Source organism: Aythya fuligula, unplaced genomic scaffold, assembly GCF_009819795.1.
Source record: "Aythya fuligula isolate bAytFul2 unplaced genomic scaffold, bAytFul2.pri scaffold_54_arrow_ctg1, whole genome shotgun sequence".
Lineage (NCBI taxonomy): Eukaryota > Metazoa > Chordata > Aves > Anseriformes > Anatidae > Aythya > Aythya fuligula.
The window spans coordinates 89233-106955 of record NW_022473992.1 but is presented as its reverse complement, the minus strand read 5'-3'; the positions used below and the strand labels follow the sequence as shown (position 1 = coordinate 106955).

At 50.4% G+C, this 17723-nt stretch overlaps 1 protein-coding gene across 1 annotated transcript; it reads right to left on the bottom strand.

Annotated features, from left to right (window-relative positions):
* Window positions 1–200: 200 nt before the first annotated feature.
* PCK2 (phosphoenolpyruvate carboxykinase 2, mitochondrial) lies at window positions 201–16402 on the bottom strand. Its single transcript, XM_032207219.1, has 9 exons — window positions 16215–16402; window positions 12752–12936; window positions 10988–11191; window positions 6872–7059; window positions 4566–4728; window positions 2174–2392; window positions 1960–2097; window positions 1787–1882; window positions 201–772 (listed from the first exon to the last, which is right to left on the bottom strand). Exons 2-9 carry the CDS (start codon window positions 12807–12809, stop codon window positions 312–314), a joined length of 1527 nt encoding a protein of 508 aa, XP_032063110.1. The 5' UTR covers window positions 12810–12936; window positions 16215–16402; the 3' UTR covers window positions 201–311.
* Between the last annotated feature and the right edge of the window lie 1321 nt (window positions 16403–17723).

Below are 17723 nucleotides of genomic sequence, written 5' to 3'. Positions count from 1 at the left end.
CTCAACCATCTTGTGTTGCCCAACGAAGAGCCCGCCCACCATTTTATGACTTTCTACCCCCCAAAATGGCCGCCGAACACCCCGGTGGCCATTTTTTTGGTAGCCAACCCCCCAAAAACGGTAGCCACCACCCCGTGACCACCATTTCACGATGGCCACCATCTTGTGTTGCCCAACAAAGACCACACCCACCACTTGACGAAGGTCAACCAAGCCTCCAACCGCCACTTTATGCCTCCAAGATGGCCGCCAACCCCTTCGACCGCCATTTTTTGGTAGCCAACCCCCCGAATCCGGTAGCCAACCGCCTCCTACATCTTCTTCAGCCTCCCCTCCAGCGCCTCCAGCTCGGCCATGACCTCGCGAGGCAGATCCTCGCCGAAATTCTCCTCGTAGTAGGCGCGCAGCTCGCGGGCCTCCTTCTCCCAGAATTCCTTGCGCACCTGGAAGAGGTCCCCGTGGGCCACCCCGGGGAGCCCCCGCAGGTCCAGGGCCCCCTCGCGGGGCACCCACCCCACGGGGGTGGCTTGGGCGCTGTCTTCTCCTTCCACCCGGCCGAAAATCCACGCCAAGACGCGGGCGTTGTGGCCGAAACCCGGCCACAGGAAGTGACGCGGGTGGGCGGGGTCTCGCAGGAACCAATTGACGTGGAAGAGGCGGGGCAGGCGGGCCCCCGCCCGCTCGCCCATGGCCAACCAGTGGGCCAGGTAGTGGCCGGCGTTGTAGCCGAAGAAGGGGCGCATGGCGAAGGGGTCGTGGAGGATGCGGCCGCCTGCGATTGGTTAAAAAAGAGGGGGGGGACAGGGGATTGGTTGAGAAGTCGATGATGTCATCAAACATCATTATGGGGTCTCGGGGGGGTGTTTTATCATTTTGGGGCATTTTGGGGTCTTTAAGTCGAAAGACGGCGTCGTAGGGTTGGTGGATATCGTTATTAGGTGGTAGACAGCCAATAAAGGGTTAAAAAATGAAGCTACGGGATTGGTCGGCTTGGTGATGACGTCATCAAACATCATTATGGGGTCTCGGGGGGGTGTTTTATGATTTTGGGTGGTTTTGGGGTCTTTAAGTCGAAAGGTGGAGTAATAAAATTGGTGGACACCCATGTAGGGTGGTAGAAGGTCATTAAAGGGTTAAAAAATGGAGCTACGGGATTGGTTGAGAGCGTGATGATGTCATCAGACGTCGTTATGGAGTCTCGGGGGGGTGTTTTATCATTTTGGGGCATTTTGGGGTCTTTAAGTCAAAAGACGGCGTCGTAGGGTTGGTGGATATCGTTATTAGGTGGTAGAACATCGTTTTGGGGTAAAAAGAGGTCATTACGGGATTGGTTGAGAGGGTGATGACGTCATCAGACGTCGTTATGGAGTCTAGGGACATCATTGCACAATTTTGGGTGGTTTGGGGGTTTTTAAGTCAAAAGACGGCGTCGTAGGGTTGGTGGACACCCATGTAGGGTGCTAGAACATCGTTATAGGGTTAAAAGATGGAGCTACGGGATTGGCCGAGAGGGCGATGACGTCATCAAACGTCATTATGGAGTCTAGGGGGGCCGTTTTACCATTTCGGGTGGTTTTGGGGCATTTTGGGCGAAAACCTGGAGCTGTGGGGCAGGTGGCCACCCATGGGGGGCGGCGCAGCCCCGTTCCGGCGTCGACGCCGTTGGCGCCGCCAACGCGACGGGAGGAGCTCGGGGAGCCAATGAGGGGCCGGGAAGAGCTCGGGGGACCAATGAGGAGCCTGGAGGAGCCTGGGGAGGACCAATCAGAAGGCTCGGAGGACCTACCCTTGTGCTCGGCGGCGGCGGTGGCCTCGCTCCTCATGGCGCTCCCCACGAAGACCCCGTGGCGCCAGTTGAAGGCCTCGAAGACCAGCGGCACCCCTGGGGGGCGGCGATGACGCAACGATGACGTCATCAGGGCTCCACCAACGGGGTGAGCCCGAGGGGGCGGGGCTTACCTTCCGGTCTCCGCCCCCCGAAGATGATGGCGTCGATGGGGACGCCCTCGGGGTCCTCCCAGGCCGGGTCCATGATGGGACACTGGTGGGCCGGCGCGCAGAAGCGCGAGTTGGGGTGGGCGCAGGGTTGGGGGTCGCCTAAATTTTGGGGCAAAAAACGCCGTAAACGGGAGCGAAAAGGAGAAACGATGCAAAATGAGTGGGCGGGGCTTACCCGGCGACCACGGTTGGCCCAACCAGGAGGTGAGGGTGACGCCCGAGGGCGGGGATTGGTCGAGGCCCTCCCAGTAGACGCCGCCGTCGCTGGTGTGGCCGACGTTGGTGAAGATGGTGTTGCGCGCGATGGTGGCCATGGCGTTGGGGTTGGTCTTGGCCGACGTCCCCGGGGCCACCCCGAAGAAGCCGCGTTCGGGGTTGATGGCCCGCAGGCGACCTGCGGGGGGTTGGGGGGGGACATGGTAGGAGAAAAATGAGGAAAAAAACAACAAAATTAAAAAAAAAATAAGGAGAGAAGTGAAAAATGGGGTGTTTGGGAAGAGGACGGCCAAGAAGAAGCAAAAAAATGCGGTATTCGGGAAGGAGATGAGCCAAAAAGCCAAAAATTCATGGTCATGGTCAAGAGGATGACCAAGAAGACCCAAAAAAACATGGTCATTATGAAGGAGATGACCCAAAAAAAAACAAAAATCCATGGTTGTCGTGAAGAGGACGACCAAGAAGACCCAAAAAAACATGATATTTGGGAAGGAGATGACCCAAAAAGCCAAAAATTCATGGTTGTTGTGAAGAGGACGACCAAGAAAACCCAAAAAACTAGATATTCATGAAGAGGACGGCCAAAAAGCAGCAAAAAAAAAGGGATATTCGTGATGGAGATGACCCAAAAACCCAAAAATTCATGGTTGTTGTGAAGAGGACGACCAAGAAGACCCAAAAAAACATGGTCATTATGAAGGAGATGACCCAAAAACCCAAAAAGCCATGGTCTTCATGAAGAAGATGACCAAGAAGACCCCAAAACCCAACCATCCACGGTCATCATGAAGAGGACATCCAAGAAGAACCAAAATATGGAGATCCACCAACGTCAAGACATCAAAGATGGAACTTTTGGGGTTTTTGAGGTCCAAAAACCCAAATATCTGTATTTTTCATGAAGAAGATGACCAAGAAGACCCCAAAACCCATGGTCTTCATGAAGAGGACGTCCAAGAAGACCCAATAAAACATGGTTTTTATGAAGAGGACGACCAAGAAGAACGAAAATACGGAGATCCGCCAACTTTAGGACATCAAAAATGGAACTTTTGGGTTTTTTGAGTTCCGACGACCCCAATTTTTGAATATTTTTGAAAAAAAAAAAAAAAACACCCAAAAGACCCCAAAACCCATGGTCATCAAGAAGAGGACGACCAAGAAGACGCAACCACTCATGGTCTTCATGAAGAGGACGTCCAAGAAGAACGAAAATACGGAGATCCACCAACTTTAGGACATCAAAAATGGAACTTTTGGGGTTTTTGAGGTCCGAAAACCCAAATTTTTGTGTTCTTGATGAAAAAAAACACCCAAAAGACCCCAAAACCCATGGTCATCAAGAAGAGGACGACCAAGAAGACCCAACCACTCATGGTCTTCATGAAGAGGACGTCCAAGAAGAACGAAAATACGGAGATCCACCAACTTTAGGACATCAAAAATGGAACTTTTGGGGTTTTTGAGGTCCGAAAACCCAAATTTTTGTGTTCTTGATGAAAAAAAACACCCAAAAGACCCCAAAACCCATGGTCATCAAGAAGAGGACGACCAAGAAGACCCAACCACTCATGGTCTTCATGAAGAGGACGTCCAAGAAGAACGAAAATACGGAGATCCACCAACTTTAGGACATCAAAAATGGAACTTTTGGGGTTTTTGAGGTCCGAAAACCCAAATTTTTGTGTTCTTGATGAAAAAAAACACCCAAAAGACCCCAAAACCCATGGTCATCAAGAAGAGGACGACCAAGAAGACCCAACCACTCATGGTCTTCATGAAGAGGACGTCCAAGAAGAACGAAAATACGGAGATCCACCAACATCTCAACACCAAAGCTGGAACTTTTGGGGTTTTTGAGGTCCAAAAACCCAAATACCTATATTTTTCATGAAGAAGATGACCAAGAAGACCCCAAAAGCCATGATCTTCATGAAGAAGACCACCAATAAGACCCCAAAAACCCAACAACTCATGGTCATCGTGAAGAGGACGTCCAAGAAGAACGAAAATATAGAGATCCACCAACGTCAAGACATCAAAGATGGAACTTTTGGGTTTTTGAGGTCCAAAAACCCAAATATCTAGGTTTTTCATTAAGAAAACCACCCAAAAGACCCCAAAACCTATGGTCTTCATGAAGAGGACGTCCAAGAAGACCCAAAAAAACATGGTTTTTATGAAGAGGACGACCAAGAAGAACGAAAATACGGAGATCCGCCAACTTCAAGATGTCAGATATGGAACTTTTGGGGTTTTTGAGGTCCGACGACCCCAATTTTTGAATATTTTTGAAACAAAACCCACCCAAAGGACCCCAAAAGCCAGCCCAGTGCAGAAGCAGCCCCCACCTTGGGCGTCGAACTTCATCCAGGCGATGTCGTCGCCCACGCAGTGGACGCGCCAGCCGGGCAGGGCCGGGGTCATCATGGCCAGGTTGGTCTTGCCGCAGGCGCTGGGGAAGGCGGCGGCCATATAACGCTTCCGGCCGCTGGGGGACGTCACCCCCAAAATCTGTGGGGTCGGGGGGGGTGGGGAGGGTGGCCAAGACCGCGGGGGGCACCCCGAAGAACCCCAAAGGCGCCTGAAATGGCCCCAAAGGCAACCCCAGGAGCCAAACCCGCAAAAAACGGCACCAAAGGCACCCAAAACGGCCCCAAAGGCACCCAAAACGGCCCCAAAGCCAACCCCAGAAGCACAAAGGCACCAGAAATGGCCCCAAATCCACCCCCCAGAAGCCCAAAACCACACAAAATGGCCCCAAAGCCAACCCCAGAACCCCAAATCCACAAGAAATGGCCCCAAATCCACCCCCCAGAAGCCCAAAACCACCCAAAATGGCCCCAAAGCCAACCCCAGGAGCCAAATCCGCAAAAAACGGCCCCAAAGGCACCCAAAACGGCCCCAAAGCGAGAAGAAATGGCCCCAAATCCACCCCCCAGAAGCCCAAGGACACCCAAAATGGACCTAAAGCCACCCAAAACGGCCCCAAAGCCACCCCCAGAACCCCAAATCCACAAGAAATGGCCCCAAATCCACCCCCCAGAAGCCCAAAGCCACCCGAAACAGCCCCAAATCCACCCCCAGAAGCCCAAAGCCACCAGAAATGGCCCCAAACCACCTCAAAACCACCCCAAAATTGACCCAGATCCTCAAAAAAAACAAAATCCCATGATTTCACCCCAAAAAAGCCCTTAAACCTACCTGATGTTCTCCAAAACCCAAAGTCCACTCCCAACCACCGTAAAACCCAACGGAAACCCAACAAAACCCAACGCAACCCAACGCAACCCAACGAAGACCCCAAAACAACCCCAAAACCGACCCAGATCCTCAAAAAAACCCCAAATCGCATGATTTCACCCCAAAAAAACTCACCTGATCTTCTCCAAAACCCGAAATCCACTCCCAACCACCGTAAAACCCAACGGAAACCCAACGCAACCCAACGCAACCCAACGAAGACCCTAAAACACCTCAAAACCGCCCCGAAACCGCCCCAGATCCTCAAAAAGACCCAAAACCCCGTGATTTCACCCCAAAAAAAAAACTAAACTCACCTGATCTTCTCCAAAACCCGAAATCCACTCCCAACGACAATAAAACCCAACGCAACCCAACAAAACCCAACAGAAACCCAACGCAACCCAACGGAGACCCCAAAACACCCCAAAACCGCCCCAAAATCAACCTAGATCCTCAAAAAAACCCAAAACCGCGTGATTTTCCCCCAAAAACGCCCCCCACCAGCATGTGCTCGGCCAGCCAGCCCTCGTCGCGGGCCATGCGGGAGGCGATGCGCAGATAAAGAATGGGATGAGAAGAAAAAACCCCCAAAAAAGCATGAATCTACCCCAAAACCACCCCAAAACCGACCCAGATCCTCAAAAGAACCCAAAATCCCATGATTTCACCCCAAAAAATCCCTTAAACCTACCTGATGTTCTCCAAATCTCAAAGTCCACTTCCAAGCACCGTAAAACCCAACAGAAACCCAACGGAAACCCAACGCAACCCAACGGAAACCCAACACAACCCAACGAAGACCCCTAAAACACCCCAAAACCGCCCCAAAACCAACCCAGATCCTCAAAAAAAAAACAAAATCCCATGATTTCACCCCAAAAAAGCCCTTAAACCTACCTGATGTTCTCCAAAACCCGAAATCCACTCCCAACGACAATAAAACCCAACGCAACCCAACGCAACCCAACGCAACCCAACGAAACCCAACAAAGACCCCAAAACAACCCCAAATCGCATGATTTCACCCCAAAAAAACTCACCTGATCTTCTCCAAAACCCGAAATCCACTCCCAACCACCGTAAAACCCAACGGAAACCCAACGCAACCCAACGCAACCCAATGAAGACCCCCAAAACACCCCAAAACCGCCCCGAAACCGCCCCAGATCCTCAAAAAGACCCAAAACCCCGTGATTTCACCCCAAAAAAAAAACTAAACTCACCTGATCTTCTCCAAAACCCGAAATCCACTCCCAACCACCGTAAAACCCAACGGAAACCCCAAAAAAAACAACAGAAACCCAACGCAACCCAACAAAGACCCCCAAAACACCCCAAAACCGCCCCAAAATCAACCTAGATCCTCAAAAAAACCCAAAACCGCGTGATTTAACCCAAAAACGCCCCCCACCAGCATGTGCTCGGCCAGCCAGCCCTCGTCGCGGGCCATGCGGGAGGCGATGCGCAGGGCGAAGCACTTCTTGCCCAGCAGCGAGTTGCCCCCGTAGCCGCTGCCGAAGGACGCGATGCGGCGCTCGGCGGGGACGTGGGCCACCAGCGTGCGCTCCGGGTCGCAGGGCCACCCGTTGACAAGGGGCTCTGCCAAAAAAGAGAACAGTTTTGGGGTGAATTTAGGGGTTTTTGGGGCTTTTTGGGGTTTTTTGGCTTTTTTTTGCGCTTTTTTGCGAGTTTTTTGAGGGTTTTGGGGTGTTTTGGGGTGTTTTTGGGTGTTTTAGGGGGGTACGGGGCCACCAGCGTGCGCTCCGGGTCGCAGGGCCACCCGTTGACAAGGGGCTCTGCCAAAAAAGAGAACAGTTTTGGGGTGAATTTAGGGGTTTTTGGGGCTTTCTGTTTTTTTTTTGGCTTTTTTTTGCGCTTTTTTGTGAGTTTTTTGAGGGTTTTGGGAGGTTTTTGGGTGTTTTAGGGGGTTTTGGGGCCACCAAGGTCCTCACAGAGCCACCCATTAACCCAGGGTTCCATAAAAAAAAAAAAAAAAAATTTTGGGGCGAATTCAGGCGTTTTTGGGATTTTTGCTTTTTTTTTTTTTTTTTTTTTTTTGTGGCTTTTGCGTTTTTTTGGGGAGCTTTGGGGTGTTTTAGGGGGTTTTGGGGCCACCAAAGTCCTCATGGGTACACCTGTTGACCAGAGGTTCTGCCAAAAAAAAAAAGGGAGTCAAGTTTTGGGGTGAAAAGAGGGTTTTTAGGGGTTTTTGCTTTTTTTTGGCTCTTTTTTGCGTTTTTTTGTGATTTTTTTGCGGGTTTATTGGGGGTAGTGGGGGGTATTGGGGTGGTTTTAAGGGGGGTTTTTGGGCCACCAGCGTGCGCTCCGGGTCGCAGGGCCACCCGTTCACCAGGGGCTCTGCAAAAAAAGAGAACAGTTTTGGGGTGAATTTAGGGGTTTTTGGGGCTTTTTGCTTTTTTTTTGGCTTTTTTTTGCACTTTTTTGTGAGCTTTTTGAGGGTTTTGGGGGGTTTTGGGGTGTTTTAGGGGGGTATGGGGCCACCAGGGTGCGCTCCGGGTCGCAGGGCCACCCGTTGACAAGGGGCTCTGCCAAAAAAGAGAACAGTTTTGGGGTGAATTTAGGGGTTTTTGGGGCTTTCTGTTTTTTTTTGGCTTTTTTTTGCGCTTTTTTGCAAGATTTTTGTGAGTTTTGCGGGGTTTTGGGGTGTTTTAGGGGTGTACGGGGCCACCAGCGTGCGCTCCGGGTCACAGGGCCACCTGTTGACAAGGGGCTCTGCGAAAAAAAGAGAACATTTTTGGGGTTAATTCAGGTGATTTGTTTTTTTTTGCTTTTTTTTGGCTTTTTTTTGTGCTTTTTCATGATTTTTTTGAGGGTTTTGGGGGGTTTTGGGGTGTTTTAGGGGGGTATGGGGCCACCAGGGTGCACTCCGGGTCGCAGGGCCACCCGTTGACAAGGGGCTCTGCCAAAAAAGAGAAAAATTTTGGGGGAAAATTCAGCGATTTGGGGGGCTTTTGCTTTTGGGGTCATTTTGGGGTGTTTCTGGGCACTTTAGGAAGTTTCTGGGGCATTTTTGCGTGCTTTTGGGCGTTTCTTTGGCGTTTCTTGGGCGTTTCGGGGTGTTTTTGTGTGTTTTAGGGCGTTTCAGGGCGTTTTTACGCATTCTTGGGTGTTTCTTGGGGGTTTCTGCGTGTTTCGGGGCGTTTCTTCGGTGTTTTTGGGTGTTTCTGTGCGTTTCTTGGGTGTTCCTGAGCGTTTTAGGGCATTTCTTGGGCGTTCTTGCGTGTTTTGGGGCGTTTCTTGGGTGTTTTGCACGTTTCTTGGGTGTTTTTGCACGCTTTGGGGCATTTTTGCGCGTTTATGGGTGTTTTGGGGACGTTTTTGTGCGTTTATGGGCGTTTTGGGGGCATTTTTGAGAGTTTATGGGCGTTTCTTCGGCGTTTTTGAGAGTTTATGGGCATTTCTTGTGCGTTTTTGCGCATTTTGGGGCGTTTCTTGGGTGTTTTTGTGCGTTTTGGGGTGCTTCTTGGGTGTTTTCGCGTGTTTCTTGGGCGTTCTTGAGCGTTTCTTGGGCGTTCTTCCGTGTTTTGGGGCATTTCTTGGGTGTTTTTGCGTGTTTTTGGGCATTTTTAAGCATTTTTGTGCGTTTATGGGTGTTTTGTGGGCGTTTTTGCGCGTTTATGGGTGTTTTGGGGGCATTTATGGGTGTTTATGGGCTTATCTTGGGCATTTTTGCGTGTTTTTGGGTGATTCTTGGGCGTTTTTGTGCGTTTCTGGGCATTTTGGGGGCGTTTTTGTGTGTTTTTGGGTGTTTCTTGGGCGTTTTTGAGCGTTTCTTGGGCGTTTTTGAGCGTTTCTTGGGCGTTTTGGGGCATTTCTTGGGCGTTTTGGGGCATTTCTTGGGCGTTTCTTGGGCATTTCGGGGCGTTTCTTGGGCGTTTTTGAGCGTTTCTTGGGCGTTTTGGGGCGTTTTTGAGCGTTTCTTGGGCGTTTTGGGGCGTTTTTGAGCGTTTCTTGGGCGTTTCGGGGCGTTTTTGAGCGTTTCTTGGGCGTTTCGGGGCGTTTTTGAGCGTTCCTTGGGCGTTTCGGGGCATTTTTGGGGTGTTTTTGGGCTCACCTCGCAGCGGCAGGGGCCGTCCGACGGAGTGGAGGCAGCGGACGAAGTCGCCGGCGGCCAGCGAGGGGAAGATCTGGTGGCCCACGCGGGTCATGATGCGCATGGAGGCCACGACGTAGGGCGAGTCGGTGAGCTGCACGCCCGCCTTGGCATTTTGGGGTGGTTTGGGGGGATTTTGGGGCATTTTGGGGCATTTTAGTTTGGGTTTGGGTCGTTTGGGGTCATTTTGGGGTGTTTTTGGGCGTTTATGGGTGTTTCTTGGGCGTTTCTGGGCGTTTTGGGGCGTTTCTTGGGCGTTTTTGCATGTTTGGAGGCATTTCTTGGGTGTTTTTGCGTGTTTTTGGGCGTTTTTGAGCGGTTTAGTGCATTTATAGGTGTTCTGGGGACATTTTTGCGCGTTTATGGGCGTTTCTTGGGCGTTTTTGCGCGTTTCTTGGGCGTTTTTGCGCGTTTCTTGGGCGTTTCGGGGCGTTTTTGAGCATTTCTTGGGCGTTTTGGGGCGTTTTTGAGCGTTTCTTGGGCGTTTTGGGGCGTTTTTGAGCGTTCCTTGGGCGTTTCGGGGCATTTTTGGGGTGTTTTTGGGCTCACCTCGCAGCGGCAGGGGCCGTCCGACGGAGTGGAGGCAGCGGACGAAGTCGCCGGCGGCCAGCGAGGGGAAGATCTGGTGGCCCACGCGGGTCATGATGCGCATGGAGGCCACGACGTAGGGCGAGTCGGTGAGCTGCACGCCCGCCTTGGCATTTTGGGGTGGTTTGGGGGGATTTTGGGGCATTTTGGGGCATTTTAGTTTGGGTTTGGGTCGTTTGGGGTCATTTTGGGGTGTTTTTGGGCGTTTATGGGCGTTTCTTGGGCGTTTCTGGGCGTTTTGGGGCGTTTCTTGAGCATTTTTGCGTGTTTTTGAGCGTTTCTTGGGTGTTTTTGCGTGTTTTTGGGCGTTTTTGAGCGGTTTAGTGCATTTATAGGTGTTCTTGGGACATTTTTGCGCGTTTATGGGCGTTTCTTGGGCGTTTTTGTGCGTTTATGGGCATTTTGGGGGCGTTTTGGGGCGTTTCTTGGGCGTTTTTGAGCGTTTTTTGGGCATTTTTGAGCGTTTTTGCACTTTTATGGGTGTTTTTGGGATGTTTTTGCGCGTTTATGGGTGTTTTGGGGGTGTTTTTGGGTGTTTCTTGGGCGTTTTTGTGTGTTTTGGAGCGTTTCTTGGGCGTTTTTGAGCATTTTTTGGGCATTTTTGAGTGTTTTTGCACTTTTATGGGTGTTTTTGGGATGTTTTTGCGCGTTTATGGGTGTTTTGGGGGCGTTTTTGGGTGTTTCTTGGGCGTTTTTGAGCGTTTCTTGAGCGTTTTTGCGCGTTTTGGGGCGTTTCTTGGGCGTTTTGGGGCGTTTCTGAGCGTTCCTTGGGCGTTTTTGCGCGTTTTGGGGCGTTTCGGGGCATTTTTGGGGTTTTGGGCTCACCTCGCAGCGGCAGGGGCCGTCCGACGGAGTGGAGGCAGCGGACGAAGTCGCCGGCGGCCAGCGAGGGGAAGATCTGGTGGCCCACGCGGGTCATGATGCGCATGGAGGCCACGACGTAGGGCGAGTCGGTGAGCTGCACGCCCGCCTTGGCCAGCGGCGACGAGGGGGGGCCCATGCTGAAGGGGATGATGTACATGGTGCGGCCTGCGGGACCCCAAAAAAGGGGTTGGAGACCCCAAAAAGGGGTTGGAGACCCCAAAAAAGGTTGGAGAAGACCCCAAAAAGGGTGAGGAAGGAGAGCCTAAAAAGGAGAGCCCAAAAAGGGTGAGGAAGACCCCAAAAAAAAAGGGTGAGGAAGACCCAAAAAAAGGTTGGAGAAGACCCCAAAAAGGAGAGCTCAAAACAGGTTGAAGAAGACCCCAAAAAAAAGGTTGAAGAAGACCCCAGAAAAGGCTGAGGAAGAAGACCCCAAAAAGAGTTGAGGAACGAGACATGGAGACCCCAAAAAGGGTTGGAGAAGACCCCAAAAAGGAGACCCCAAAAAGGGTTGGAGACCCTAAAAAGGGTGAGGAAGGAGAGCCTAAAAAGGAGAGCCCAAAAAGGGTGAGGAAGACCCCAAAAAAAAAGGGTGAGGAAGACCCAAAAAAAGGTTGGAGAAGACCCCAAAAAGGAGAGCTCAAAACAGGTTGAAGAAGACCCCAAAAAAGGTTGGAGAAGACCCCAAAAAAGGTTGGAGAAGGAGACCCCAAAAAAAGGGTGAGGAAGACCCCAAAAAAGGTTGGAGAAGACCCCAAAAAGGAGAGCTCAAAACAGGTTGAAGAAGACCCCAAAAAAGGTTGGAGAAGACCCCAAAAAAGGTTGGAGAAGGAGACCCCAAAAAGAGGTTGGAGACCCCAAAAAAGGGTGAGGAAGACCCCAAAAAAGGTTGGAGAAGACCCCAAAAAAGGTGAAGAAGGAGACCCCAAAAAAAGGGTGAGGAAGACCCCAAAAAAGGTTGGAGAAGACCCCAAAAAGGAGAGCTCAAAACAGGTTGAAGAAGACCCCAAAAAAGGTGAAGAAGGAGACCCCAAAAAAGGGTGAGGAAGACCCCAAAAAAAAGGTTGGAGAAGAAGACCCCAAAAAAGGGTGAGGAAGACCCCAAAAATTAGATCCCAAAAAGGGTGAGGAAGACCCCAAAAGAGGTTGGAGAAGACCCCAAAAAGGAGAGCTCAAAACAGGTTGAAGAAGACCCCAAAAAAGGTGAAGAAGGAGACCCCAAAAAAGGTTGAGTTGAAGACCCCAAAAAGGGTGAGGAAGAACGAATCCTTTTATAGAATTTTCCTTCCCCTTTTTATAGGATTTCTCCCCAATTTTATAGGATTTTTCCCCCTCCCCTTTTTTATAGGATTTTTTTGCCAATTTTTATAGGATTTTTCCCTCTTCCTTTATAGGATTCCCCCGTTTTTTGTAGGATTTCCCTGTTTTTTATAGGATTTCCCCCTTTTTATAGGATTTCTCCCTATTCTTATAGGATTTTCCCCCTCCTTATAGCTTTTTTTCCATTTTTATAGGATTTTTTGCCAATTTTTATAGGATTTTTCCCCCTTCCTTTATAGGATTTCCCTGGTTTTTATAGGATTTCCCCCTTTTCTATAGAATTTAGCCCTTTTCTATAGGATTTCTCCCTATTCTTATAGGATTTTCACCCTCCTTATAGGATTTCTCTCCCCTCCCTTACAGGATTTGCCCGTTTTTGTAGGATTTCCCCCCGTTTTGGGGTCTGACCTTCCATGCAGCCCGGGAAGCGCTGCTGTAGGGCCTGCTCCAGCTGGGGGGGGCTCATCCAGTTGCCCAGCTGCGGGGTCCCGTTTTGGGGTCGGGGGGGGACGGCGTCCCGCTCCCGCTCCGTCACCAGCACCGTGCGGCTCTCCACCCGCGCCACGTCCCGCGGGTCCGTGCGGGCCAGCCAGCTGCGAACACACCCCAAAAACCCCAAATCAGACCCCAAAAACCCCAAATCAGACCCCAAAATCCCAAATCAGACCCCAAAATCCCAAAGCAGGGCCCCGAAACACAAATGGGAACACAAAAACCCCAAAACCCCAAAGGGAAACCCAAAACCCTAAAGGGAAACCCAGAAACCCCCAAACCCTAAAGGGAAACCCAAAAACCCCAAAACCCTAAAGGGAAACCCAAAAACCCCAAAACCCTAAAGGGAAACCCAAAACCCTAAAGGGAAACCCAAAAACCCCAAAACCCTAAAGAGAAACCCAGAAACCCTAAAGGGAACCCAAAAAAATCTAAGACCCTAAAGGGAACCCAAAGACCCTAATGGGAACCCCAAAACCCTAAAGGGAAACCCAAAAACCCCAAAACCCCAAAGGGAATCCAAAAACCCCAAAACCCTAAAGGGAAACCCAAAAAGCCTAAAGGGAACCCAAAACCCCTAAAGGGAAACCCAGAAACCCCAAAACCCTAAAGGGAAACCCAGAAACCCCAAATCAGGGCCCCAAAACCCTAAAGGGAGCCCAAAGACCCCAAAAGGGAACACAAAAACCCCAAAACCCTAAAGGGAAACCCAAAACCCTAAAGGGAAACCCAAAACCCTAAAGGGAAACCCAAAACCCTAAAGGGAAACCCAAAGACCCCAAAACCCTAAAGGGAAACCCAAAACCCTAAAGGGAAACCCAAAGACCCCAAAACCCTAAAGGGAAACCCAAAACCCTAAAGGGAAACCCAAAACCCTAAAGGGAAACCCAAAACCCTAAAGGGAAACCCAAAACCCTAAAGGGAAACCCAAAACCCTAAAGGGAAACCCAAAACCCTAAAGGGAAACCCAAAACCCTAAAGGGAAACCCAAAGACCCCAAAACCCTAAAGGGAAACCCAAAGACCCCAAAACCCTAAAGGGAACCCAAAGACCCTAAAACCCTAAAGGGAACCCAAAGACCCCAAATCAACCCCAAAACCCCAAAGCAGGGCCCAAAAACCCAAATGGGAACCCGAAAACCCCAAAACCCTAAAGGGAACCCAAAAAACCTAAATTTTTATAGGATTTTCCTCCATTTTTTATAGGATCACCCCCCAATTTTTGGAGGATTTTCCCCCAAACTTTATAGGATATTCTCCCAACTTTTATAGGATCTTCCCCAAACCTGTTATAGGATCACCTCCAAACTTTTATAGGATCTTCCCCCAATTTTTATAGGATTTCTCCCAAACCTTTGTGGGATTTTCTCCCAATTTTTATAGGATCTTCCCCAAACCTTTATAGGATTTTTCCCTGATTTTATGGGATCTTCCCCCAAACTTTACAGAATTTTCCCCAAACTTTATAGGATTTTCTCCCAATTTTTATAGGATCTTCCCCAAACCTTTATAGGATCATCCCCCAAACTTTATAGGATCACCCCCAAGATTTTATAGGATTTTCCCCAAATTTTATAGGATCTTGCCCAAAGTTTTATAGGATTTTCCCCCAATTTTTATAGGATTGCCCCCGAATTTTTATAGGATCTTTCCCTAAAAATTATAGGATTTTCCCCAAACCTTTGTAGGATTTTCCCCAAACCTTTACAGGATCTTCCCCAAACTTTTATAGGATTTCTCCCAAACCTTTGTGGGATTTTCTCCCAATTTTTATAGGATTTTCCCGAAACCTTTATACGATCTTCCCCAAATCTTTTATGGGATTTTTCCCCAAAATTTATGGGATCTTCCCCAAATATTTTATAGGGTTTCCCCAATATTTTATAGGATCTTCCCCCAAACTTCACCATACCTCGCCCAAACTTCGCCGCATCTCCCCCAGATTTTTCCGGGCTCTCTGCCCCAAATTGCCCGTTTTTCCCCCCAAAACTCACCAGTTGTCATACTTGGGGAGGGGCAGCAGCGTGCCGTCGTCCTGCAGCCCCCTGAGCAGCTCCCTGCCCCCAAACCCTTATAGGATCCCCCCAAACCTTTATAGGATCCCCCCCAAACTTCCCAGTTTCTTCCCCAAAATTTTGTAGGATCGCCCCCAAACCTTTATAGGATTTTTCCCCAATTCTTGTAGGATCATCCCCAAACTTTTATAGGATTTCCCCCAAACCTTTATAGGATTGCCCCCAAATTTTTATAGGATCTTCCCCTAAAAATTAGAGAATTTTCCCCAAACCTTTATAGTATTTTCCCGAAAACTTTATAGGATCTTCCCCAATTTTTATAGGATTTCTCCCAAACCTTTATGGGATTTTCTCCCAATTTTTAAAGGGTCATCCCCCAAACTTTATAGGATTTTCCCCTGATTTTTATAGGATCTTCCCCAAATCTTTATAGAATTTTCCCCAAACTTTTATAGGATCTTCCCCCAATTTTTATAGGATATTCCCCAAACCTTTATGGGATTTTCTCCCAATTTTTATAGGATCTTCCCCAAAACTTTTATAGGGTTTCCCCAGTATTTTATAGGATCTTCCCCCAAACTTCACCATATCTCGCCCAAACTTGGTCAGACTTCCTCCAAATTTTTTCACGCTCTCTGCCCCAAATTGCCCGTTTTTCCCCCAAAACTCACCAGTTGTCATACTTGGGGAGGGGCAGCAGCGTGCCGTCGTCCTGCAGCCCCCTGAGCAGCTCCCTGCCCCCAAACCTTTATAGGATCCCCCCAAACTTCCCAGTTTCTTCCCCAAAATTTTGTAGGATCGCCCCCAAACCTTTATAGGATTTTTCCCCAATTCTTGTAGGATCATCCCCAAACTTCCATAGGATTTCCCCCAAAACTTTATAGAATTTTCTCCCAATTTTTATAGGATTGGCCCCGAATTTTTATAGGATCATCCCCAAACCTTTATAGGATTTCCCCCAAACTTTTAGGGAATTTTCCCCCAACCTTTTATAAGGTTTCCCTAATATTTTATAGGATTTTCCCCAAGACTTTATAGGATCTTCCCCAAACTTTTATAGGATGACCCCCCAATTTTTATAGGATTTTCCCCCAAGTTTTGTAGGTTTTTCCCCAAACCTTTATAGGATCATCCCCCAATTTTTATAGGATTTCTCCCAAACCTTTACGGGATTTTTCCCCAATTCTTGTAGGATCATCCCCAAACCTTTTATAGGGTTTCTGCTATATGTTATAGGATTTCCCCCTAATTTTTATAGGATCTTCCCCCCAACTTTGTCATATCTCGCCCAAACTTGGTCAGACTTCCCCCAAACTTTTCCGGGCTCTCTGCCCCAAATTGCCCGTTTTTCCCCCCAAAACTCACCAGTTGTCATACTTGGGGAGGGGCAGCAGGGTCCCGTCGTCCTGCAGCCCCCTGAGCAGCTCCCTGCCCTCCTCCTCGGAGCCGTCGCAGAGCCGCAGGGCCCGGGGCCGGCACAGCCTCGCCCCCTCCTCCACGAAAGCGCGCGCCGGGGGGGGCAGCGCCGCCAGGGCCCCCCCGTGCAGCCCCCGCCTGGAGGTTTTGGGGTGAAAAAGAGAGGAATTGGGGCAAAGGGAGAAAGGTCAGAGCCCCCCCGGGGGTTGCGCAAGGCCCCGCTGTGGCCTTTGGTCCTTGGGGAGGGGGAGGGGGGGGGCAAAGGGCGAGGGGACGTGGACAGAGCCCGGCCCCCCCCCCAGGGATGGGGGTGGACCCTATAGAGCCCCCCCGACCCTATAGAGCCCCCCTGACCCTATAGAGCCCCCCCAGACCCCATAGACCCCCTACTCGACCCCTATAACCCCCCAAACCCCCCCCAGCCCCATAGACCCTATAATACCCCCAAGACCCTATAGACCCCCCCCAGACCCTATAACTCCCCCCATGACCCCATAGACCCCCCCCGACCCCAAAGACCCCATAGACTCCCCCCATGACCCCACAGACCCCCCCCAGCCCCATAGACCCTATAACACCCCCAAGACCCTATAGACCCCCCCTCAACCCTATAACTCCCTACATGACCCCATAGACCCCCCCGACCCTATAACAGCCCCAAGACCCCATAGACTCCCCCCAGACCCTATAACCCCCCCACGACCCCACAGACCCCCCCCTGACCCTATAGACCCCCCCCTAAACCCCTATAACCCCCACGACCCCATAGAACCCCCCCAAACCCCATATGGTCCCAAAAACCCCCTAACTCCCCCCAAACCCCATATCACCCCCATAACCCCCCCCCGACCCCATAAGGTCCCCAAAATCCCATAACACCCCCCTAAACCCCATAACTCCCCCCCGACCCCATACGGCCCCAAAAAAGCCGTATTTGCCCCCAAAACCACCCCATATGGCCCCCCAAAACCCCGTATTTGTCCCCAAAACAGCTCCATATGGTCCCAAAATCCCAATATCTTCCCCCAGAAAGCCCCTTAGCACCCCAAAAACCCCACATTTCTCCCCAAAACAACCCTATATAGCCCCTAAGGCCCCAAAATCCCACTGTTTTCCCCCAAAATCCCCACTTTTTCCCCCAAAACTCCTCTACAGCCCCAAAATCCCCCTATTTTCCCCCAAAACCGCTTATTTCCCTTGAAATCCATCCCCACAGCCCCAAAATCCCACTGTCTTCCCCCAAAACAGCCCCTACAACCCCAAAATCCCACTATTCTCCCCCAAAACCCCTTGTGCAGCCCCAAAATCCCTACTTTTTCCCCAAAAACCCCTTTACAGCCCCAAAATCCCCCTTTTTTCCCCCAAAACCCCTCATACAGCCCCTAACCCCTTCTATCTTCCCCCAAGACAGCCCCTACAGCCCCAAAATCCCACTATTCTCCCCCAAAACCCCTCACA

Coding starts and splice junctions, on each gene's coding strand:
- PCK2 (XM_032207219.1), bottom strand. CDS start 12,809: ATGAGCCCCCCCCAGCTGGAGCAGGCCCTACAGCAGCGCTTCCCGGGC. Junction 4,729..6,871: donor GGCTGGCCGAGCACATGCTG/GTGGGGGGCGTT, acceptor CCGACCCCACAG/ATTTTGGGGGTGACGTCCCC. Junction 1,883..1,959: donor CGGGGGGCGGAGACCGGAAG/GTAAGCCCCGCC, acceptor GCCGCCCCCCAG/GGGTGCCGCTGGTCTTCGAG.